The sequence below is a fragment of the Bufo gargarizans genome, chromosome 6 (genome assembly GCF_014858855.1).
Source record: "Bufo gargarizans isolate SCDJY-AF-19 chromosome 6, ASM1485885v1, whole genome shotgun sequence".
Lineage (NCBI taxonomy): Eukaryota > Metazoa > Chordata > Amphibia > Anura > Bufonidae > Bufo > Bufo gargarizans.
In genome coordinates, this window is record NC_058085.1 from 277,773,483 (window position 1) to 277,794,848 (window position 21,366).

The 21,366-nt window shown below is 42.4% G+C and overlaps 1 protein-coding gene across 1 annotated transcript in view; it reads right to left on the minus strand.

Moving 5' to 3' along the window:
* LOC122942147 (piezo-type mechanosensitive ion channel component 2-like) overlaps window positions 1–21,366 on the minus strand; it is an 81,346-nt gene that overhangs the window by 20,785 nt on the left and 39,195 nt on the right. The window contains exons 18-33 of the mRNA XM_044299646.1: window positions 18,688–18,791; window positions 17,810–17,967; window positions 14,820–14,996; window positions 14,571–14,714; window positions 14,216–14,416; window positions 13,772–13,976; window positions 12,913–13,014; window positions 9,944–10,109; window positions 6,731–6,974; window positions 6,547–6,643; window positions 6,306–6,468; window positions 5,746–5,835; window positions 4,742–4,839; window positions 2,277–2,345; window positions 1,244–1,356; window positions 664–778 (exon numbers count right to left, since the gene is read on the minus strand). Of these exons, the coding sequence (XP_044155581.1) occupies window positions 664–778; window positions 1,244–1,356; window positions 2,277–2,345; window positions 4,742–4,839; window positions 5,746–5,835; window positions 6,306–6,468; window positions 6,547–6,643; window positions 6,731–6,974; window positions 9,944–10,109; window positions 12,913–13,014; window positions 13,772–13,976; window positions 14,216–14,416; window positions 14,571–14,714; window positions 14,820–14,996; window positions 17,810–17,967; window positions 18,688–18,791 (2,246 nt within the window). The remainder of the gene's footprint in view (window positions 1–663; window positions 779–1,243; window positions 1,357–2,276; window positions 2,346–4,741; window positions 4,840–5,745; window positions 5,836–6,305; window positions 6,469–6,546; window positions 6,644–6,730; window positions 6,975–9,943; window positions 10,110–12,912; window positions 13,015–13,771; window positions 13,977–14,215; window positions 14,417–14,570; window positions 14,715–14,819; window positions 14,997–17,809; window positions 17,968–18,687; window positions 18,792–21,366) is intronic.

The following is a 21,366-nucleotide window of genomic DNA, read 5'->3' on the forward strand; positions in this document are numbered from 1 at the left end:
CATATTACTATGATGTATATAAAAAGCCAAAAACACTTTGTAAATAAATTGTATGACTTGCCTAGTACTTATCCTGAGTTAAAGACTATATTATAGCCCAGAACTGCTGGTACTGGAAACAGTCAACAGCTTGGAAGCTGTCTTATATTTAGAACTGGAGGAAGATCCACCGAAGTTATGAAGAGGCAGGCACCTCTTCATAACTTCGGGGGAGCCACCGCCAGCTTAGGGGTTTATTAAGACTGGCTTCTAAAACGACGGTCTTAATAAATGTGCCCCAAATAGTTTACATCAGACTACTGATGTAAGAAAGACTAGAACCTGGTGAGGGTGAGTGTTTGGTGCAAAAGAGACTGCATTTTAAAAGTGCACCAGAACAAGTTCTGCACAGGCACTGAGCCAGTAGGGAATGTTGGGAAATTTCAGCTCTGAAGCCATGGAATTTTAAATACAGCTCTAGAGTATAATATAGGTTGTAACTTACAGTTTTATATGTAGACTAATTGTTTATGCAATATGGAAACTGGGATAAAAAGGTCAAAATAAGCTGGTGACACAAGTACTGGACACCTTCATTAATCTACAGAAAAAAATGATTACAGTCATCCAAGGTTAAAGGTCGTCAAAAAAGTAAACAGACTAATTAGGTTGATCACAATGTACCATCTGGTTGCTGTTTCTCCATCTCTTTGCGGATTTGTTCTTGGATGGTCATCTCATCGTTCTTCCGTAGGTTCAATGCAGATTTAGAGCTTGTGGTCCAGGCTTCATATGCTAGCTGCAGACAAAGGCAAACATCTTTGCATTTTATTTCTACTCACAAGGAAACTAGTATGGATTTCTCATACATTGGTCAATCTGGAAGCTTACTACCTGGCTTAGAGTACGGACACACGGTCAGGTTTCCAGATGCAGTTCTGGAAACCAAAACCAAGAGTTAATTAAATAAAGGAGAAGTGGTACGTGTCCATAATACTTTCTCTCCTTTTATGATCCACTCTTAATTTTTAAAACTGCATCATGAACCCTGAGTGTGTGGCCATATACTTATACTCAGCAAAATTAGAGACGAGCTGCACTAGGAAGTCAAATGTGTAGGCAATAGCTATGGTTATGCTGAAAGAATATGGCTAACCTACCAAAGTTTCATAAAAAGGTTGCAATCAGGTCCAAGCAATATGTACCAGTGCAAGTTCCTTTTTATTAGACCTTGGGACAAAATGGTGGAACTTAAATTATTTACCTGAAACGCTGTCTTCTTTTTAGGGGGCTCTTCTTCTCTTTTTTCTTCTCGAGTTTCTTCCTCTTCATCTTCGCTGTCTGTATCGAATAGGCTATAACTTCCACTACGAACCACTGAAAAATACAAATGTATATTTAAAAAGGACTGACCCTATCAGATTGTTATTTTTTATTTATTTTTTCAACTCTCAGCCAGTATACTTGCTCGGCTGTTTTCAAAACTCCAAAAGAAGTGAATGGAACATGTTGGAAATTGCTGAAGTGCTGGAGGTTGCTGACCCCAGAAGTAGAGTTTTCTCACCAGTAATGATATGTAATAGTCACAAACACAAAATAGACGGTTCAAAAAGATCAAACTGAGATGAAAGAGGGTTTACAGAAACCTATTTCAGCAATCTCAGCAGGGGCATGACTTCTTCTTTATGTTAAAGGTGTTGTCCTGCCTCTACTAAGTGATAACCTATTCTGGGACACTCTGAACCCCCACTGATCAGCTGTTTTGGTGTAGCGCTGTCACCAGAAGTCGGTGTCGGAACTACACAGCGCTGTAAACCATGTAGTGAAGGAAGCTAGTTAGTACAGCACTATTCCTATTGACTTCTATGGGAGCAGCGCTGTAGTAACACGTTCCCTCCAATTACAAGACAGATGTATTTGTGTAGTTTCGGAGACAGAGCTACACCCAACAGGTGATCGGCGGTGCTGTGCAAATCAGCTAGTGCTGGCCTATCTTGATGATAGGCTATCACTTATAAAGGCTGGACAACCCCTTTAAGATTTGAAATCAGCGTCTGATGAAATTAAAGGCGTTTCCCCTCTGAATAAAGAGGAAGATGTGGGAACCGAGGAGATGACCTTGGAGGGTTGCTGTTGTCTTTGTTTCTACCACAAGTATTATGCAACTGGGAAAGATGAATTTCAAAAATTCAGAGCTAATGTCACCTTACATTTTATTGCCAAGACGTGCTGTGTGCAAATCTATATTCTAATATCCCTACGTTACACTTCAAAATAAGCAGATCCATGTTTCTTACTTGTTGTGTGACTGACCCAGGGCTGCCACCATTTTTTTTTCCCATCCTTGTCTTTTTTTTCACTGTCATCTGTAATTACACAGAGAAGTCACCTCTGAAGTGATGCCATCATTTACATGTTACAGAAGTGAGTTTTTACATATAACATACATCACTGATGACCAATCAGCTGCATTTTTCACTTACTAGTATTAAAGGCAAAACTAGGGTCGTGAATCCCAATTTTTACACAATCTTTTAATATACTTTATATACCTGCAATGAATCCTGTCCCCAGTCCTGGCACATGCTCTCATAACAAAGGGTTTGCAGGACTGTAGGCACCTGCACATGCGCTAGAACGGGGGTCAGATTCTGTGGCCACCCACTGACCCAGGCAAATAATTTTGGTGGAGACATGCTCAGAGTCTCTCCCTGGACCTCTAAAGAGAACACTCTAAAGCTTAGTGATGGACGTGACGTCAGCAGAAGCATTGTGTAGAGAGGTGGACGGGGTCATGTGATCGGAGTTTGGATCTTGCAAAACAGACATTGCAGGCAAATAAAATATATAAAAATGTTAAAGCTTTCATGATCCTGTTATTTATACCCAAACAACCTATTTAAGGGTACTTTCACACTTGCGTTTTTCTTTTCCGGCATAGAGTTCCGTCACAGGGGCTCTATACCGGAAAATAACTGATCAGGCATATCCCCATGCATTCTGAATGGAGAGTAATCCGTTCAGTTTGCATCAGGATGTCTTCAGTTCAGTCGTTTTGACTGATCAGGCAAAAGAGAAAACCGTAGCATGCTACGGTTTTATCTCCGGCGAAAAAAACTGAAGACATGCCTGAACGCCGGATCCGGCATTTTTTTCCATAGGAATGTATTAGTGCCGGATCCGGCATTCAAAATACCGGAATGCCGGATCCGTCCTTCCGGTCTGCGCATGCGCAGACCTTTAAAAATGAAAAAAAAAAAAAAACGGATCAGTTTTGCCTGATGACACCGGAAAAACGGATCCGGTATTGCAATGCATTTTTCTGACTGATCAGGCATTTTTCTGACTGATCAGGCATTTTTCTGACTGATCAGGATCCTGATCAGTCAGAAAAATGCCTGATCAGTCAGAAAAAATGACATCCGTTTGCATACAGTTTGCCTGATCAGGCAGTCAGTTCAGGCAACGGAACTGCCTGCCGGAATCAAGCAACGCAAGTGTGAAAGTAGCCTAAGGGGAATGTGTCAAAAAAATTACCTATTGTTAAAATCAGATTTTTTGTAACATTTTTAAAAATATTTTGGTAGTTTTCAAGTCACAATATATATATTTTTTAAAACATTAAATCTTGTAGTTTTCACACTGGCCACTAAGCTTATTAATGGATGCAATGGTCTTGGTCTGTACAGATCATTTTCAGAAGTTATCTCATTATCATCAGAGGCAGGATTAGAATGACAGATATCACCTATATTTAGATAACGCAGGATCTACCATTCATGGTAGGTGATATCACAGCTTAACTACTCTCTCCTGAACCCTGCTCAGGCCATGCCTAGAAAACTCTCCCACATAAGTCATGTTCCGGAAACAGAAGAAAAAAAAATATACAATTTGAAAATAAAAACAGATTAGGAAAAAAGGATATGCCACTATCTGATTTTAACTGGCAGAAAAAAATTTGCAGTGATACATTCCCTTTGAGGTTAAGCATAAATTGAGCATTCTGTGCAACGCCTCATGCACACGACCGTTCCGTTTTTTGCGGTCCGCAAACCACGGATCCGCAAAAAAACTAAAGCCGTCCGTGTGCCTTCCGCAATATTTTTTTTGCGGGGCCACGGAATGGAGCAGCGGATGCAGACAGCACAAGAGTGCTGTCCGCATCTTTTGCTGCCCCATTGAAGTGAATGGGTCAGCACCCGAGCCGCAAAAAAATGCGGCTCGGATGCGGACCACAACAACGACCGTGAGCATGAGGCCTAAAAAGAAATGTTGAGTGAGTTAGAAGGATTAGATAATGATAAATGTACTACTTAAACTTACAAGTAGTCTGCCTCCTCCAAAATCAGTTTGTAAGTAAACATACCACCATGCAGGGTAGATGCCCTGAAACATATTGGTGTGAAAATCTGATTCTCTGATTCTGAGAAATGCTCCTTTTTATTTTTATGCAAATACGGCTTTCAGTGCACGATAGGCAGGGCCACTTTGTTTGGTGCACCACTGCTCCCCCTTAACACCACCCTGTGCCTCCTGTATTGCTTGATGAAAGGCCCTGAGATTTCAGAGCTGTTAGTGATGATTCAGGGGAAGCCTGATGCACCAAAAAACTTATTTACTTTAAAAAAGAACATTTCTGAGATTATCGGACCAGATTTGCACAAGAAAGTTGTGGTTATGCGGATTGGAGTGGATAATTCTGCAATAAACATCTCAGTAATGGAACTACACGTCCATTAGAGACCTTCTTATTTTTTACCTTTGTCTTTTGATGATTCAGACGTATCCTCTCCTCCGCTCTCCTTTCTCGTTTTCTCGTTACTTGTTGACTTCTGTTTAGATTTAATTTGCTCCATCCTGCAGGTTCATATGACACACACAGATTACTTGTTTTGTAAGGGTATTTTTAATTAAGTACTGGTTGGTTCTTTCCGCTTTAATTATTCCATTAACATTTATATTTCTTGTAATGTAGTGAGTCAGAGATAGATAGTCAACATATACTGTACAAAGCCATGGGTCTGGGTCAGATGACCACCAGGCCACATTCCAGAGTTATTAACTCACAAGACATGCATACTGCAGACTGGGAATCCTCTCAGGGGGGCTAAAAAGTGCACATTTTTGTGCAATAACAAAGAGCATCAAACTTCCATTGGACCATCCATAAGGGAGTATGTCAGAAGACTCCCTCTCTTGTATTCAACCATGAATGGGTGCCGGCTATGGGTCTGTGCACTGCTAGGACAGTTGATAAGAGTGTCGGCTATGAGACTGCACCTGCCAGAAAGCAAACAGGAGCCTACCCAGATCAGTGCAATTGTTTTTTTTACTATATATGTGACTTGTTTGTCTTGTTTTAATATATTTAATCACACTTAGTAAATATTTGTATTCACTTAGCCTGTGTAATCCTATTTATTCTCGAATCTTTGAATTCACATGAAAACACTACTCATGATAGGGGGTAGTGTATATTCCTGTCTTTCAAAAGTAACTGCAGGGTTTGCTTGGACTGTGTGGGTTAGTAGTAGGAGATCAGCATTCATCCCATTCAAAGACTGACACATTGTTGAAATGGACATACACCATACAGTATTAGAAGACTTAAGGAAAATCCTGATTATTGTAAATGATTACATAGTCATAAATACACAAGAACAATATGCCATGCAGTTTATCATGTACTCTAACTGTAGAAGAAACATTAGGCTTATTATTAAAGTTAGACATAGATCACCTCATACAATTTTTAGCACTTACTGTTTTTTCATGGCCTGGGCACATTTTTTTTCCTCTTCTAGACGTGCAGCCACTACTTTCTTAATTTTCTCTTCAAACAGCTCAGCTCCTCTGACAAAAAAAGGAGGAAATAGAAAAACTTACACTGGTAGCGGCTGACATTTCATTATCCGGACAGAGTTCTATTTCTTAGTACTCTGGCCCATGCATAGTGGTGTGTTAGCATTCCTGTGACACTCAGCACCAGGACTACATGCCTGGACGGCCGCCTCCTCTCTTTCCAGCTATGTCCTTGGCCAATCTCTTCATCCCTTTATACTAATAACATCATACCCATTTGAATTTACCAGCTTTTGATACTATACATAGAACACACGAAAGGATAAAATCCTCAGTCTATTGTTTAGCTTATCATTGGGGATCAGAGAAGCCATACCTGCTGCAATCAGCTTTTTGGTGGGGTGGTTTCATTCTAAGCAGGGGTTGTCTACAATGAATTACCTTCACTATAGTATTTCATTTGAAAGGAAAGTAAAAAGATTTTATCAATTGATATAAGAAATGTGACAGAAAAGTCATACCTTGAAGCCAGGAGTTTAGAAGCTTTCAGGTCTGCCACCACATAGAGGAAGTAATAGCTGGAGAACACACGCCGCTGGATCAAAAGGAATGTAAAGCAGATTGCATCCCATACAATTCCTGCTTCATTTTCTGGCAGTTCACATGTGCCATCAGATGGGATACCTGTAAGGCAAGACCCTAATGATGAAGTTTCAAGAGGCATTCAGTAGATACCTGTTATGTAGCAGAACTCCAGCTTACTCAAGTCGTAGCCTTTGATGGTACAAAACATACTAAATGTCTGGATGAGCCAACAATTATTCTTCATCAGTTTATCTAGGTAGGCACATGCCCCAATCTGAGGAAAAAAAACAAAAGAACAATCAACGGTTTTGGTTGTTCATTTTCTATTGATGACCCAGAAACCTGGTTATTCCACACTTACCGAAAGAATGTTTTTCATGGTGATTACAAATGCAGTGTAGGAAATGAGATAGTCCCAAAGCTTCAGAATATGACGGACTGGCTTTAAGAGAAGGCTACCACCAAACAGCATGAAATGGAAACAGGCCATCAGATAACCCATACACAGTATATTTATGCGGGTGGTACCAGTGATGAAAATCAAACATAGCACAAACCAGAAGTGGTAACTAAATACCACCACTTTAGCCATATCCAGATAGGACCTGTAAAGAATAGGCCATAAATATGTCATGCTAGTAGACCTTTCAGTTTGCAGAAGAAGAAAGTTACAGATTCTACTTTAGGTTGCAAATTAAACAATAATCACACTCCCGACACAATTCTCACTCCCCAAATACACACTGCCACCACCCGTCGTTACAGCTGACGAGATACCAATCCATTAACACACAAGTACACACCAAAATACATTCCTTTCAGGCATCACTCTTCGAAGATCCATGTCACTGATGGACTCTCAGCAATGTCAAAGTCAATGAGAGACGGATTCGTTTTCTATTGTGTCCGAGAAAATGGATCCATCTCCATTGACTTACATTGTGAGTCATGACAGAACCGTCTTGCTCCGCACCACACCATGGTCCACGATGGGGATGCAACCTAACAGAATGAAATGCATTCTGGTACATTCCGTTCATTTAGTTCAGTTTTGTCCCCATTGACAATGAATGGGGACAAAACGCAAGCGTTTTCCCCTGCTATTGAGATCCTATGATGGATCTCAATAGTGGAAAGTGAAAACGCTAGAGTAAAAGTAGCCTAACACTTAAACCTTGTTCTACAAAAGTAATAATAAATGTGTCCACATTATGAGTAAAGCTATGTTCACATCAGCTTATAAGTGTCTGTTTAGCATGAAAAGCGCCCAATGTATATGCCAACTGTGTCCATGGGGAGTCTAAAGGGTTATCAGCCAGAGCGTCCTTTTTGCCTCTGTCTGGTCATACACCAAGTACAGAAAAGCGCAGTAGACTGTTCCATTCTTTATAAGGGTATCAAGTAAAAACAATACTTTTGGAACAATGGAACCCTATAACCACTCTATGGCATTCGTCAGAGGCATATGTTTAATATATACTTCAATCATGACATATACAGTACGTTAAGGCTATGTACACCTTTGGAGGCAATTGTTTTTATTATTATTGCATTGTACTCATTTTGAGCTAAAAATATATATTTTTTTATTACAAATATGGAGCCCTTTTTTCTGTACAGAGCTGAGATCCTCTAATTAAGGGGTCTGAATTTTCTCTCTTCTGACAAATTAGCTAATCTGATGGACTCCTTATCAATATTTTTAGGAAAGATCAATTGAAAAAAAATGATTTTTAGCTCAAAATAAGTAAAATGCAATCAAATAAAAATTCCCTCCAAAGGTGTACAGTCGTGGCCAAAAGTTTTGAGAATTACATAAATATTGGAAATTGGAAAAGTTGCTGCTTAAGTTTTTATAATAGCAATTTGCATATATTCCAGAATGTTATGAAGAGTGATCAGATGAATTGCATAGCCCTTCTTTGCCATGAAAATTAACTTAATCCCAAAAAAACCTTTCCACTGCATTTCATTGCTGTCATTAAAGGACCTGCTGAGATCATTTCAGTAATCGTCTTGTTAACTCAGGTGAGAATGTTGACGAGCACAAGGCTGGAGATCATTATGTCAGGCTGATTGGGTTAAAATGGCAGGCTTGACCTGTTAAAAGGAGGGTGATGCTTGAAATCATTGTTCTTCCATTGTTAACCATGGTGACCTGCAAAGAAACGCGTGCAGCCATCATTGCGTTGCATAAAAATGGCTTCACAGGCAAGGATATTGTGGCTACTACGATTGCACCTCAATCAACAAGTTATAGGATCATCAAGAACTTCAAGGAAAGAGGTTCAATTCTTGTTAAGAAGGCTTCAGGGCGTCCAAAAAAGTCCAGCAAGCGACAGGATCGTCTCCTAAAGAGGATTCAGCTGCGGGATCGGAGTGCCACCAGTACAGAGCTTGCTCAGGAATGGCAGCAGGCAGGTGTGAATGCATCTGCACGCACAGTGAGGCGAAGACTTTTGGAAGATTGCCTGGTGTCAAGAAGGGCAGCAAAGAAGCCACTTCTCTCCAAAAAAAACATCAGGGACAGATTGATCTTCAGCAGAAAATTTGGTGAATGGACTGCTGAGGACTGGGGCAAAGTCATATTCTCCGATGAAGCCTCTTTCCGATTGTTTGGGGCATCAGGAAAAAGGTTTGTCCGGAGAAGAAAAGGTGAGCGCTACCATCAGTCCTGTGTCATGCCAACAGTAAAGCATCCTGAGACCATTCATGTGTGGGGTTGCTTCTCATCCAAGGGAGTGGGCTCACTCACAATTTTGCCCAAAAACACAGCCATGAATAAAGAATGGTACCAAAACACCCTCCAACAGCAACTTCTTCCAACAATCCAACAACAGTTTGGTGAAGAACAATGCATTTTCCAGCACGATTGAGCACCGTGCCATAAGGCAAAAGTGATAACTAAGTGGCTCAGGGACCAAAACGTTGACATTTTGGGTCCATGGCCTGGAAACTCCCCAGATCTTAATCCCATTGAGAACTTGTGGTCAATCCTCAAGAGGCGGGTGGACAAACAGAAACCCACTAATTCTGACAAACTCCAAGAAGTGATTATGAAAGAATGGGTTGCAATCAGTCAGGAATTGGCCCAGAAGTTGATTAAGAGCATGCCCAGTCGAATTGCAGAGGTCCTGAAAAAGAAGGGCCAACACTGCAAATACTGACTCTTTGCATAAATGTCATTTAATTGTCGATAAAAGACTTTGAAACGTATGAAGTGCGTGTAATTATATTTCACTACATCACAGAAACAACTGAAACAAAGATCTAAAAGCAGTTTAGCAGCAAACTTTGTGAAAACTAATATTTGTGTCATTCTCAAAACTTTTGGCCACGACTGTACATAGCCAATATACAGGCCAAACATGATGTGAACAAGCCTTAAAAGACAAAACTATTCACATCTTTTTAAGTATATTGCTGAGCTGTGAGTAAAATTATTTGAAAGGTGTAAAAGCATTGGCATTACACAATCCTTCACTATAAGAATAGATAATATACTATATTTAAGAAGTAAAAACCTATCTAGATATTGTTCTTTTAGAAGCCACGTATGCTTGCCAGAACTCACCTGCAGTGGAGGAAGTTGGGTACAGGGCTATACTGGCTCAGATCTCCTGGATCCAGGTCCTTACTAATCTCAATGTTGTCACCAGCTAGCATTCGCACGCAAGTCAAGTTCTCATCCTCAAATACCTGGCACTGCAGAGAAGCAAGGAGCAGCAGCATGGCATCATCTGGACAAGATGGAGAAGAGAAGATAATCACTTCATCCAATGACAGGTTAATATTAAAACATTTGAACTCCATTGTACAGTTTGCACATAGATATCATGTAATAAAAATAAATAAATCTATAATTGTGCAATGACTTTCTTTCTTCTGTCAAGCATCAATCCATAGTTACAACATGTCTAAAGGCCCCCATACACATTATGGGCAAACATGCCATATTTAGCAGGACCAGACAGCAACCTAATGTATATGGGGAGCTCTGGACAGATGATATCAGGGGAGAGAATACCATACCAATCCTTTCCCAGGAGATGTCTCTGGCAGCTGGTATCTCCTCTCTCCCCATTGAAAACACATACATGATCGGTTAAACCAAGCATGTGTATGTGTAGGAACTGATAGCTATCCCGACAGCTAATGAAGGTGTATGGACAACTTCATAGCCCATTGTTATGCAAAATTGAATGTGCCCATATATCCCAACCTTTTCTACTTGTTCACAGACTATACAGAGTTTAATATGTTGGTCTTCACCTGTGAGGTGTAGTCATAGACATAGAATGTGTCGGCAGATAAGAACCATTTGGCCCATCTAGTCTGCCCAATATACTGAATACTATGAATAGCCCCTGGCCCTATCTTATATTAAGGATGGCCTCATGCCTATCCCATGCATGCTTAAAGAGGACCTTTCATCTGAAAATGCAAGTTAAACTAAAGATATACCCTTACTTGCCGGCCCCCGGTGGTGCTTATTCAGTTCTTCCTTTTGCACTCAGTGCCCCCGTTTGTCTGCGATGCCCCCCCCCCCCAATATTTCCCGCCTTCTATGCCAATGAGCCATTCGGCTCAACTGGCCGGGCCTGCAAAGGTTCTCCCGGGCGTGTCTTTCTTCTCCCTGGCACGAAGCGCATCCAATCAGCGCGCTCCGCTGTTAGCCAGGGAAAAGAAGCTCCAGTTCTCTCGAGATTCGTTGAGAACTGGAGCGATTTCATCCTTCCTGAGCCACCGCCTCCGACACTGCTCCAATGCTCGCCGCGGGACTCCAAGATGGCGCCGGCTCAGGGTGGATGAAATCGCTCCAGATCTCGTGAGAACTGGAGCTTCTTCTCCCTGGCTAAGAGCAGAGCGCGCTGATTGGATGCGCTTCGTGCCAGGGAGAAAAAAGACACGCCCGGGAGAACTTTTGCAGGCCCGCCCAGTTGAGCCGAATGGCTCAATAGCATAGAAGGTGGGAAATATTACGGGGGGCACCGCAGACAAACGGGGGCACTGAGTGCAAAATGAAGAACTGAATAAGCACAACCGGGGGACGGCAAGTAAGGGTATATTTTTAGTTTAACTTGCATTTTCAGGTGAAAGGTCCTTTTTAAACTCCTTCACTGTATTTGCAGCTACCACTTCTGCAGGAAGGCTATTCCATGCATCCACTACTATCTCAGTAAAGTAATACTTCCTGATATTACTTTTAAACCTTTGCCCCGCTAATTTAAAACTATGACCTCTTGTAGCAGTTTTTCTTCTTTTAAATATTCTCTCCTCTTTTACCTTGTTGATTCCCTTTATGTATTTAAAAGTTTCTATCATATCCCCTCTGTCTCGTCTTTCTTCCAAGCTATACATGTTAAGGTCCTTTAATCTTTCCTGGTAAGTTTTATCCTGCAATCCATGTACCAGTTTAGTAGCTCTTCTCTGAACTCTCTCCAAAGTATCAATATCCTTCTGGAGATATGGTCTCCAGTACTGAGCACAATACTCCAAATGAGGTCTCACTAGTGCTCTGTAGAGCGGCATGAGCACCTCCCTCTTTCTACTAGTAATGCCTCTCCCTATACACCCAAGCATTCTGCTAGCATTTCCTGCTGCTCTATGACATGGTCTGCCTACCTTTAAGTCTTCTGAAATAATAGTCCATATACTGGTATAACAGGCACTGTACAGTAATGTGAAAAACACAACTCATCCAGAATGCAAGTCACTGCATTAAATAGGTGATGCCCCACAAAAGACATTTAACACATATTACATAAATATTACTATTACATTACAATATATATATATATATATATATATATACATATACAGTACAGACCAAAAGTTTGGACACACCTTCTAATTCAAAGAGTTTTCTTTATTTTCATGACTATGAAAATTGTAGATTCACACTGAAGGCATAAAAACTATGAATTAACACATGTGGAATTATATACATAACAAAAAAGTGTGAAACAACTGAAAATATGTCATATTCTATGTTCTTCAAAGTAGCAACCTTTTGCTTTGATTACTGCTTTTGCACACTCTTGGCATTCTCTTGATGAGCTTCAAAAGGGTAGTCACCTGAAATGGTTTTCACTTCACAGGTGTGCCCTGTCAGGTTTAATAAGTGGGATTTCTTGCCTTATAAATGGGGTTGGGTGGCTACTTTAAAGAACCTAGAATATGACATATTTTCAGTTGTTTCACACTTTTTTGTTATGTATATAATTCCACATGTGTTAATTAATAGTTTTGATGCCTTCAGTGTGAGTCTACAATTTTCATAGTCATGAAAATAAAGAAAACTCTTTGAATGAGAAGGTGTGTCCAAACTTTTGGTCTGTACTGTATATATATATATATATATATATATATATAATGTATTTGACAAAGTCACTTACCTATAGAATTTTTGTTATATACATATATATACATACTGTGTTAAACTGATGGTCAAACTTAGCACAAGGGCATTTATAAGCATATAAAATGCTATATAATGGTTATTACGAGCACAATATAGGAGCACAATGTTAAGTCACATACAAAGCAGGAATCCTGGATCGGGGCTTTTGGCAAAGTCAGGAAGATACAGCCACTTGATAAGGTTTGAGTTGGGTTTAAGTTTCAGTGTCCTCCATGGGTAATCTGTACCAGAAACAAAGAGAATAATTAATGACAAGGATCTAATAAACTACACAGGGCATCATCAGAGACAGTACGACAAACTATTATACAGTAGGGTGTAATAAGAACATAGATGGTGTTAACACACTCTATAGTACACTGTATATTGAATCATACAGAAAATTCTCAATATTTGTGCTGAAGAGCATGTATTTCTCGGACATCCTCTGGCAGCACAAGCACAAGGAGACATGTTTATAAGCAGCAAGTATCAATCACATAATCAATCACCATCGACCCTATAAAGCCGGCCATATGGAAGGGGCCTATTTTATCTAGGTGACTGATGGAGACAGGGTCTCACAACATAAAAAATCACAGGATCCTGCCAGCATACCGAGCTGTATACAGGGAGGGTCTCTGTCCCTGAGCTTGAAGGTACAGCAGATAGTGCTGCCATCATATGATACCCTCTACTTATAGAAGTAAATATAAATAAGTACCCCACAGTTTATATTACAGCTGTGTGGAACCCTAATGTTTTAGAGTGCTCATACATGGTGCGGTCCAGCCTAAGGGATCCCCATATGGATTAATGCTAATTGCTGAGCTAGTGTCACGTACAAGCACCTATTCAGCCCTGCAATTAGCGGTAATCTGCATGTGGATTCCATGTCAGGTCACACAGTGTACATGGACCACAGTTTTCTTGGTGGCTCCAGAGAGTGTCCTGCAGTCTACATAGGATCATGGCATTGTTAAAATAATTTTGCATTACCTGCACAGAATGCCGGAGGGATGCCAATGCAGAGTAAATACTGGACAGTCATAATACTGGCTATGAAGCAGCAGTACTTTGGCCAGACCTCTGCAATCGTTTTTCTACGACGCAAATGAAGCAAATACATCAGCCAGCCAGCATGCAAAGCTGCGTAAAAATCCATCCGCTGGCCAATTACATTTACTGCAATCACGAAACAAACCTAAAAGGAAAAAAATACATTTTATACAAGTATACTTCAACATCGTGTTCTGGAAAAGTAACTTGGCTTTCAGTAGAAATAAATGAATCTAGCAGAACGATGATAAAAACTGAGTAGATATTGTCCACAGCAACCACATAGCTGCCGGGGCTAATTCCACTTTGCAGAAACCTTCACACATGAAGCCGCCGGTACCTGGAGAACTAGGCCCTCTAAATGGTCTTAACCTCATAACTAACCTCAAGTCCAAATTTATAGAAGAAATAATTGACAAAGTATTTTAGACTGTTGACAAGACCGTCATCAAGATTCTGGCGGGTGATGTTATCAAAAATGCTGCCGGTGATGGGGGTAGTCAGCTTGTTGTGCTCGCGATAATAGAGCTGGTGTCGATACACGGTGGACTCGATAGCCATCAGTGCCAGAATAGTCAGATGGTTCTGTAGAGGACGACAAGTAGTCAAATATCAGTGCCGTAATCTTCCATACAGTATGTACCTCAGCGCTTCAGTGACTACAGAAGATATATACCTGTTATTTCACTGCAGTTCAGGAACCAAAGTGAATTTGGAAACATATGGAACCAGAAGTTACCTGAAGGCAGGGTAGGACGTTATCTGCACATTTTCTCAGTCCTCCACACCACAATGCTGGGTCCACAGGGGCGGTATATAGTAAAGATTTCTGTAGCAACTCTTCTGACATTGGACTGTAGAGACTTCCATTGCGATACAGGCCCTGAAATAAAGACATACAAATATATATATTTATTTATTTATACTTATATTTATTTAAGATGTATAAGCCATTGAAACAGGTCAGCAAAAACAGACAGAGCCAGACCTCAGTGCAATTGGAGGAATACTCTAGTGGTTTGACAAACTTCAACTGATACATCATTTTGCAGATGACCATCACACAGGACCACACTGTGGAGATGTTTGAAGCATATGGACGCAGGTGTGAGTACGGCAGTGCAAACACCCAGGGCAGGTAGAAAAGGCAATTCATCAGAGAGACCTGGAAACACAGAATGAGAGAAAAGGGGCAGATGATCATAAAAATAACTAAGAGTCCATTCACATTCACTAGTCGTAATGTAGCATTGCGTTGTTGTGATCTTTGTCCATGTGACATGTCGTGGGATAAAGTCACCATGTAGCCCCAGCCCTAGGGGGGATTTGAATGACCATATTTTCGGTCCGTTTTTTGTGGATGGGATGTGGACCCACTCATTTCAGTGGGGCTGCAAAACTGTGGACAGCACACTGTGCTGTCTGCATCCATACTGTATTTCAATTCCGTGGCCCCACACACAAAAAAATGCTGGATGCACAAGGCCAGTATCCGTGTTTTGCGGATCCACGATTTGTGGACCACAAAACAGATACGGTCATGTAAATATGGCCTGAATGTCATCTCTGAGACATTTAGGGTACATCTGTAAGATGGAGAAACAGCTCATGCTGTTTCTGTACACATCTTTTCATTAGAACTGTTATTTTGCTGTCTGGCCACAAGAGGCCGCTGTTCTGCCACACAGTTAAAGGATAACTGTCATATATATTTTTTTTGGAGTATTGGATTGGGGTGATTAATATCTCCTTGGTGGCCCTATTTCAACTTTTCACTGTGTATTGAATTACCACTTAATTCCACATTTTTGTTCCCAGTACTGCCTACTTTTACCTGTGCTTAAAATAGGGTTGCTAGGCATGGTCCGTCTATCTGTTGAAGGACGAAGGACGCAGCGTGCAAGGTCAGATTACTGACAGCCAGGGACTGTGTGTAAATGATTAAAGCCAGGTCCTCCCCAGCAGCTGATAACAGTGCCTGGGCTGTGTGCACTTCTCCCTGTCCCTGTGCTTGGCAGACGCTCCCTCACTCAGCAGAGCTGGAGAATGCAGAGTTGGTGCAGCGCAGACCAGGGAAGGGAGATCTGCCGTCTGCTCAGTGTATAAATGAAAGCAACATGTGGTAAGAGGACCCCTTTGTGCTGCAGGAGATTAACCCTTTAGGGGAGAGGGCTCTGGTTATGAAACTTTTGGGTGGCTATTGTTACTGGCTAGTGAGGGCAGGCGGGATTAGCCTCAGGGTGAGGGCAGTGGCGGCCATCTTAACTGAATAGTGAGATTGCAGTTTTATGCAGACTGGTTGCTAAGGGCTGAATCTTATTAAATATGGGGTAAGTCAGTCTAATAGCAACTGATTCTGGAATATCATGTTATTAGTAACTACATATATGAAAATTGAAATTAGGGTCTAAATGTGACAGTTATCCTTTAAGTTTTGCTAAGTAATTGAATATGCATAAGAGGTGGAGCTGATGACTCATGCTGCTGCTGCTGCAAGAAACAGCAAGCAAGAGAGCAGACATGTTTTGGAGAGACAGAGGCTGGGAGACAGCATCGGGTGGCATCCGCGCGTCAGTGAGACTTGGGATGGCCGGAGTCACTGTTGGAAGTGACTGATGACTGTCAGCAATCCAGATGTCGTCCAGAAAAGAGGAGCTACAGACCCTGCAGAGCCTCATGGTGGATGGAAGGACTTATAATTTGGTTTAAGTCACCATCGGATAAAGACCATAACCGGGTTGTCGGTAAGCCAGATCGTGCACGCACCGCAAAAAAAAAAACAACAACTTGAGATTGTGATCTAGCCTGCGTTTAGTTAGACAGCTAGGGATTCTGTGTTCAGCAGGTTACAAGGATCGTGTCACAAGCATTGTGTTACAAGGATTGTGCTACAAGGACTGGGTTACAAAGATGCTAAAACTATTCACTGCAAACTTCAGCTACTCCAGCGTCTTGGCTGGGAGTATTAAGGACATGTGCAACAGTGTCGTTTGGGAACAAGGGAAGGGAAAATTATAGTATATACCTTTAAGATTGTGAGCTCTTGTGCTGCACCGCGGGCTGCCTGTATCTTGCATCCCGCACAATTATTCCCGTTCTCTATAGGTAAGCGAGGCAGTGATAGTTGTGCTTGCAATAGGTAAAGCATTGCAAGTAATGTCTGTCGGCCATCTTGGGGTGCCGTGCTGTGCAGCACAAGGGTCTCGGCGTCCAAGCCGAGCATATGTAACTTCAGGACAGTATCACTACATTTGACATTGTGTTTAATTCTACTGTTCATTAAAGTTTCTGTTTTTGCAAAAGCTGGTGTCAGTGTTGCCTTCCTCTTCAGTGACTTCGCTGTATCCTGGGGAGCCCACCCTGGTACACGGTTTTACACATCCCCATGAATAGGTTGCGGATTTGCCTCAGTGGATTTGCGCGCAGTAAATCCGCAGAGTTTTAAAGGACCAGCAAAATGGCTCAGCCATACAGTGTGAAAAAAAATCTGCAGCATACATTCAGGGCCGGTGCAAGGATTTTTGCCAACACAAGCGAAGCTACATTTTGGCGCAATACCCCCCCCCCCCCCCAACTCAGAGTCGCAAGTAAGTTAAGTAAGTGATAAAAAAGGTCATTCATTTTCCGCCCTCCCCTTCTCTGCGCAGGGTGCGCCCTAAGGCAGCCGCTTGGTCTGCTGCATACATTGACCTATGGTGCAGCAGCATGTTCATTAATGCTGCCGATTACATTCCATATTTCATCTTTGCAGTGCACAGGGTGAAATCTACAACAAAATCCTTATATAACTAATGCTGATCTTGCGGAGCACTCATCATGGTTTTCACCACAGATCCACAGCAAAATAAGCGATTTATTTTATATAGATATTATACGTAGACGTTTTACCTGTGCATAATTTTCGACTCTTCATTAATACACACATGTAATGTTTTCACTGCTGTTATGACACATGGGTCCACTTAATATCTTAAATACCTCTTGGAGTGTGATCCAGATGACTATGGCGGAGACGATCTTGATGATGTGCAGTTCCAGTAATCTCCACAAGAGCACTTGGACATCATGAATGAAATTGAGCAGATTCAGCAGCAAGGACATTAGCTTATCGATCACTAGCAGCCATGGGTTTTTATCTGGAAATGGACTAAATATTTTAGTTATTCGCAACCTAAAGATCCAGCATCTGTGCATATGGAAGACAAGTATACCAGTAACTAACAGTAAGAACTGCCAGTTAACTGCTTCCTACCCATACATAGCCTTTTTGGGTTACATAGCGCATAGATCATACTCAGTATCATACCTCCCAAGTTTTTGGACAGTCAAAGAGGGACACTTATGGTTCATTTTTTCCTGTATATTTATACATTTTAATAGTTTTCTTAGTGTACAATAGCACAAACATTATCTGAATATAGAAATTTCTAAAATTGAAATTACATCAAAAGATAAAATAATATACAAGGCGGGCTCTAATATACAGAGAGGAACCAGACAAAAACCTTCTGGATCAATATTGTAAATGTAATAATGCAAATCTATACCTCAGATCAAAAAGAGGGACATTAAAGGCCTCATGCACACGACCGCATGTATTTTGCGGTCCGCAAAAAAAACGGATCCGCAAAAAATACAGATGACATCCGTGTGCATTCTGTATTTTGCGGAACGGAACAGCTGACCCTTCATAGAACAGTCCTATCCTTGTCCGTAATGTGAACAATAATAGGACATGTTCTATTTTTTTGCAGAATGGAAATAGGGACATACAGAAAACAGAATAAGCATTGCCTTAAGGTCAGTAAACTGTAAAAGAGACAACTAGATTTTGTGCACAAGCTTCTGTGTATTACCTGGAGACTGTGTATCATCCTCGGTTGTGTCTTCATCCTCAGTACTGTTAGTAATGTTTTCCAGTGTGTTCTGACTTGAACTTTTCTTTTTGTCAGCATCCAACCTATAGAGAACATGCACTAATCACTATTACGTGTGATTGTTATATGCACGTACGTGAGTCGGCACCGTTTGGTGTAAATGGAATTTATGCATCTTTAGTTTTCTCTTTATTTGCATTATGTTTCTTAGGCCTCTTGCACAAGAACGTTGTGTGCCCGGAGATGCGGAACGGAAATACGGATCGGAACCCCACGGAAGCACTACAGAGTGCTTCCATTGTGTTTCTGTCCGTGCCTCCGCACCGCAAGAAAATAGAATTTTTTTGTGGTGCAGACGGATCACAGACCCTTTCAAGTTGAATGGGTCTTGATCCGTCCCAGCCGTCGCACGGATGTTGCCTGTGCATTGGGGACCCCAAATTGCGGTCCCCAATGCATGGAACGGATGCACAACGTTTGTGTGCAAGATGCCTTAGGTGGAAAGAATCATTCTAGGTGCACATCCCACAGGGGATCTACAGTCACCACGCTTTCACGTTTGCCTTCATGACAACAAAGGTTGATATACAAGGCTCTGTTCACATTCATTGTAAAAGGAAACCACTAAGCAGAGCTGGATCCATTGCCCAACGTACTTATAATAGGGTCCAGTAGCTTCTGCCAAGGTGTCTAACATGTTGAAGAAAAAGTAGTGATGCATGTTTCAGATCTAGCTGAAGTGGTAGATGAGAATCCTGAGTAGATACCCCCACCCCTCATTAACCCAGAATTACCTTATCAGGTATTTGATAAAGGGTTTTCTAAACCAGGCAATTCCCTTTAAAAGTGTGACAATTAGATGCTAGGATGTTTAAAAAATGCAACCATAATTTTTTAAAATCAAATATTAAAGAGGTTTTCTGGGAGTACAATATTGATGACTTATCCTCAGGATAGGTCACCAAAATCTGAAAGATGGGGGTCCAACCACCAGCACCCTCGCCGATCAGCTGTTTGAAGAAGTCAGGGCCTCTTCCTGGGCCAGTGGCAGCACATTTCTAAGTGTGAAAGTAGCCTCAGACGGATCCGTCCAGACTTTACATTGAAAGTCAATGGGGGACGGATCCGTTTGAAAATTGAGCCACAGTGTGTCATCTTCAAACGGATCCGTCCCCATTGACTTACATGGACGGATCCGCTTGCCTCCGCACGGCCAGGCGGACACCCGAACATAACTTGAAGCGTCCCCATCACCATGGGAACGCCTCTATGTTAGAATATACTGTCGGATATGAGCTACATCGTGAAACTCATTTCCGACAGTATATTCTAACACAGAGGCGTTCCCATGGTGATGGGGACGCTTCTAGTTAGAATATACTACAAACTGTATACATGACTGCCCCCTGCTGCCTGGCAGCACCCGATCTCTTACAGGGGGCCGTGATCAGCACAATTAACTCCTCAGGTGCCGCACCTGAAGGGGTTAATTGTACTATCATATCCCCCTGTAAGAGATCAGGGCTGCCAGGCAGCAGGGGGCAGACCCCCCCCCCCTCCCCAGTTTGAATATCGTTGGTGGCACAGTGTGCGCCCACCATCGGGCCCCCCCTTCCTCCCTCTATTGTTATAAATCGTTGGTGGCACAGTGTGCGCCCACCATCGCCCCCCCTCCCTCCCTCTATTGTAATAAATCGTTGGTGGCATAGTGTGCGCCCACCATGGCCCCCCCCTCCCTCCCTCTATTGTAATAAATCGTTGGTGGCACAGTGTGCGCCCACCATCGCCCCCCTTCCCTCCCTCTATTGTAATAAATCGTTGGTGGCACAGTGTGCGCCCACCATCGGCCCCCCTCCCTCTATAGCAGTAACAATATTGGTGGCAGTGTGCGGCCTCCCATCTCCCCCCCCCCCCCCGATCATTGGTGGCAGCGTAGTTCCGATCGGAGTCCCAGTTTAATCGCTGGGGCTCCGATCGGTAACCATGGCAACCAGGAAGCTACTGCAGCCCTGGTTGCCATGGTTACTTAGCAATAGTACAATTGTAGAAGATTCATACTTACCTGCTTGCTGCTGCGATGTCTGTGACCGGCCGGGAGCTCCTCCTACTGGTAAGTGACAGTTCTTTAGCAATGCGCCGCACAGACCTGTCACTTACCAGTAGGTGGAGCTCCCGGCCGGACACAGACATCGCAGCAGCAAGCAGGTAACTATGAATCTTCTACTATTGTACTATTGCTAAGTAACCATGGCAACCAGGACTGCAGTAGCGTCCTGGTTGCCATGGTTACCGATCGGAGCCCCAGCGATTAAACTGGGACTCCGATCGGAACCACGCTGCCACCAATGATCGGGGGGGGGGGGGGGGGGAGATGGGAGGCCGCACACTGCCACCAATGTTGTTACTGCTATAGAGAGAGGGGGGGCCGATGGTGGGCGCACACTGTGCCACCAACGATTTATTACAATAGAGGGAGGGGGGGGGGCGATGGTGGGCGCACACTGTGCCACCAACGATTTATTACAATAGAGGGGGGGCGATGGTGGGCGCACACTGTGCCACCAACGATTTCTAACAATAGAGGGAGGAAGGGGGGCCCGATGGGGGGCGCACACTGTGCCACCAATGATATTCAAACTGGGGAGGGGGGGGGGGGGT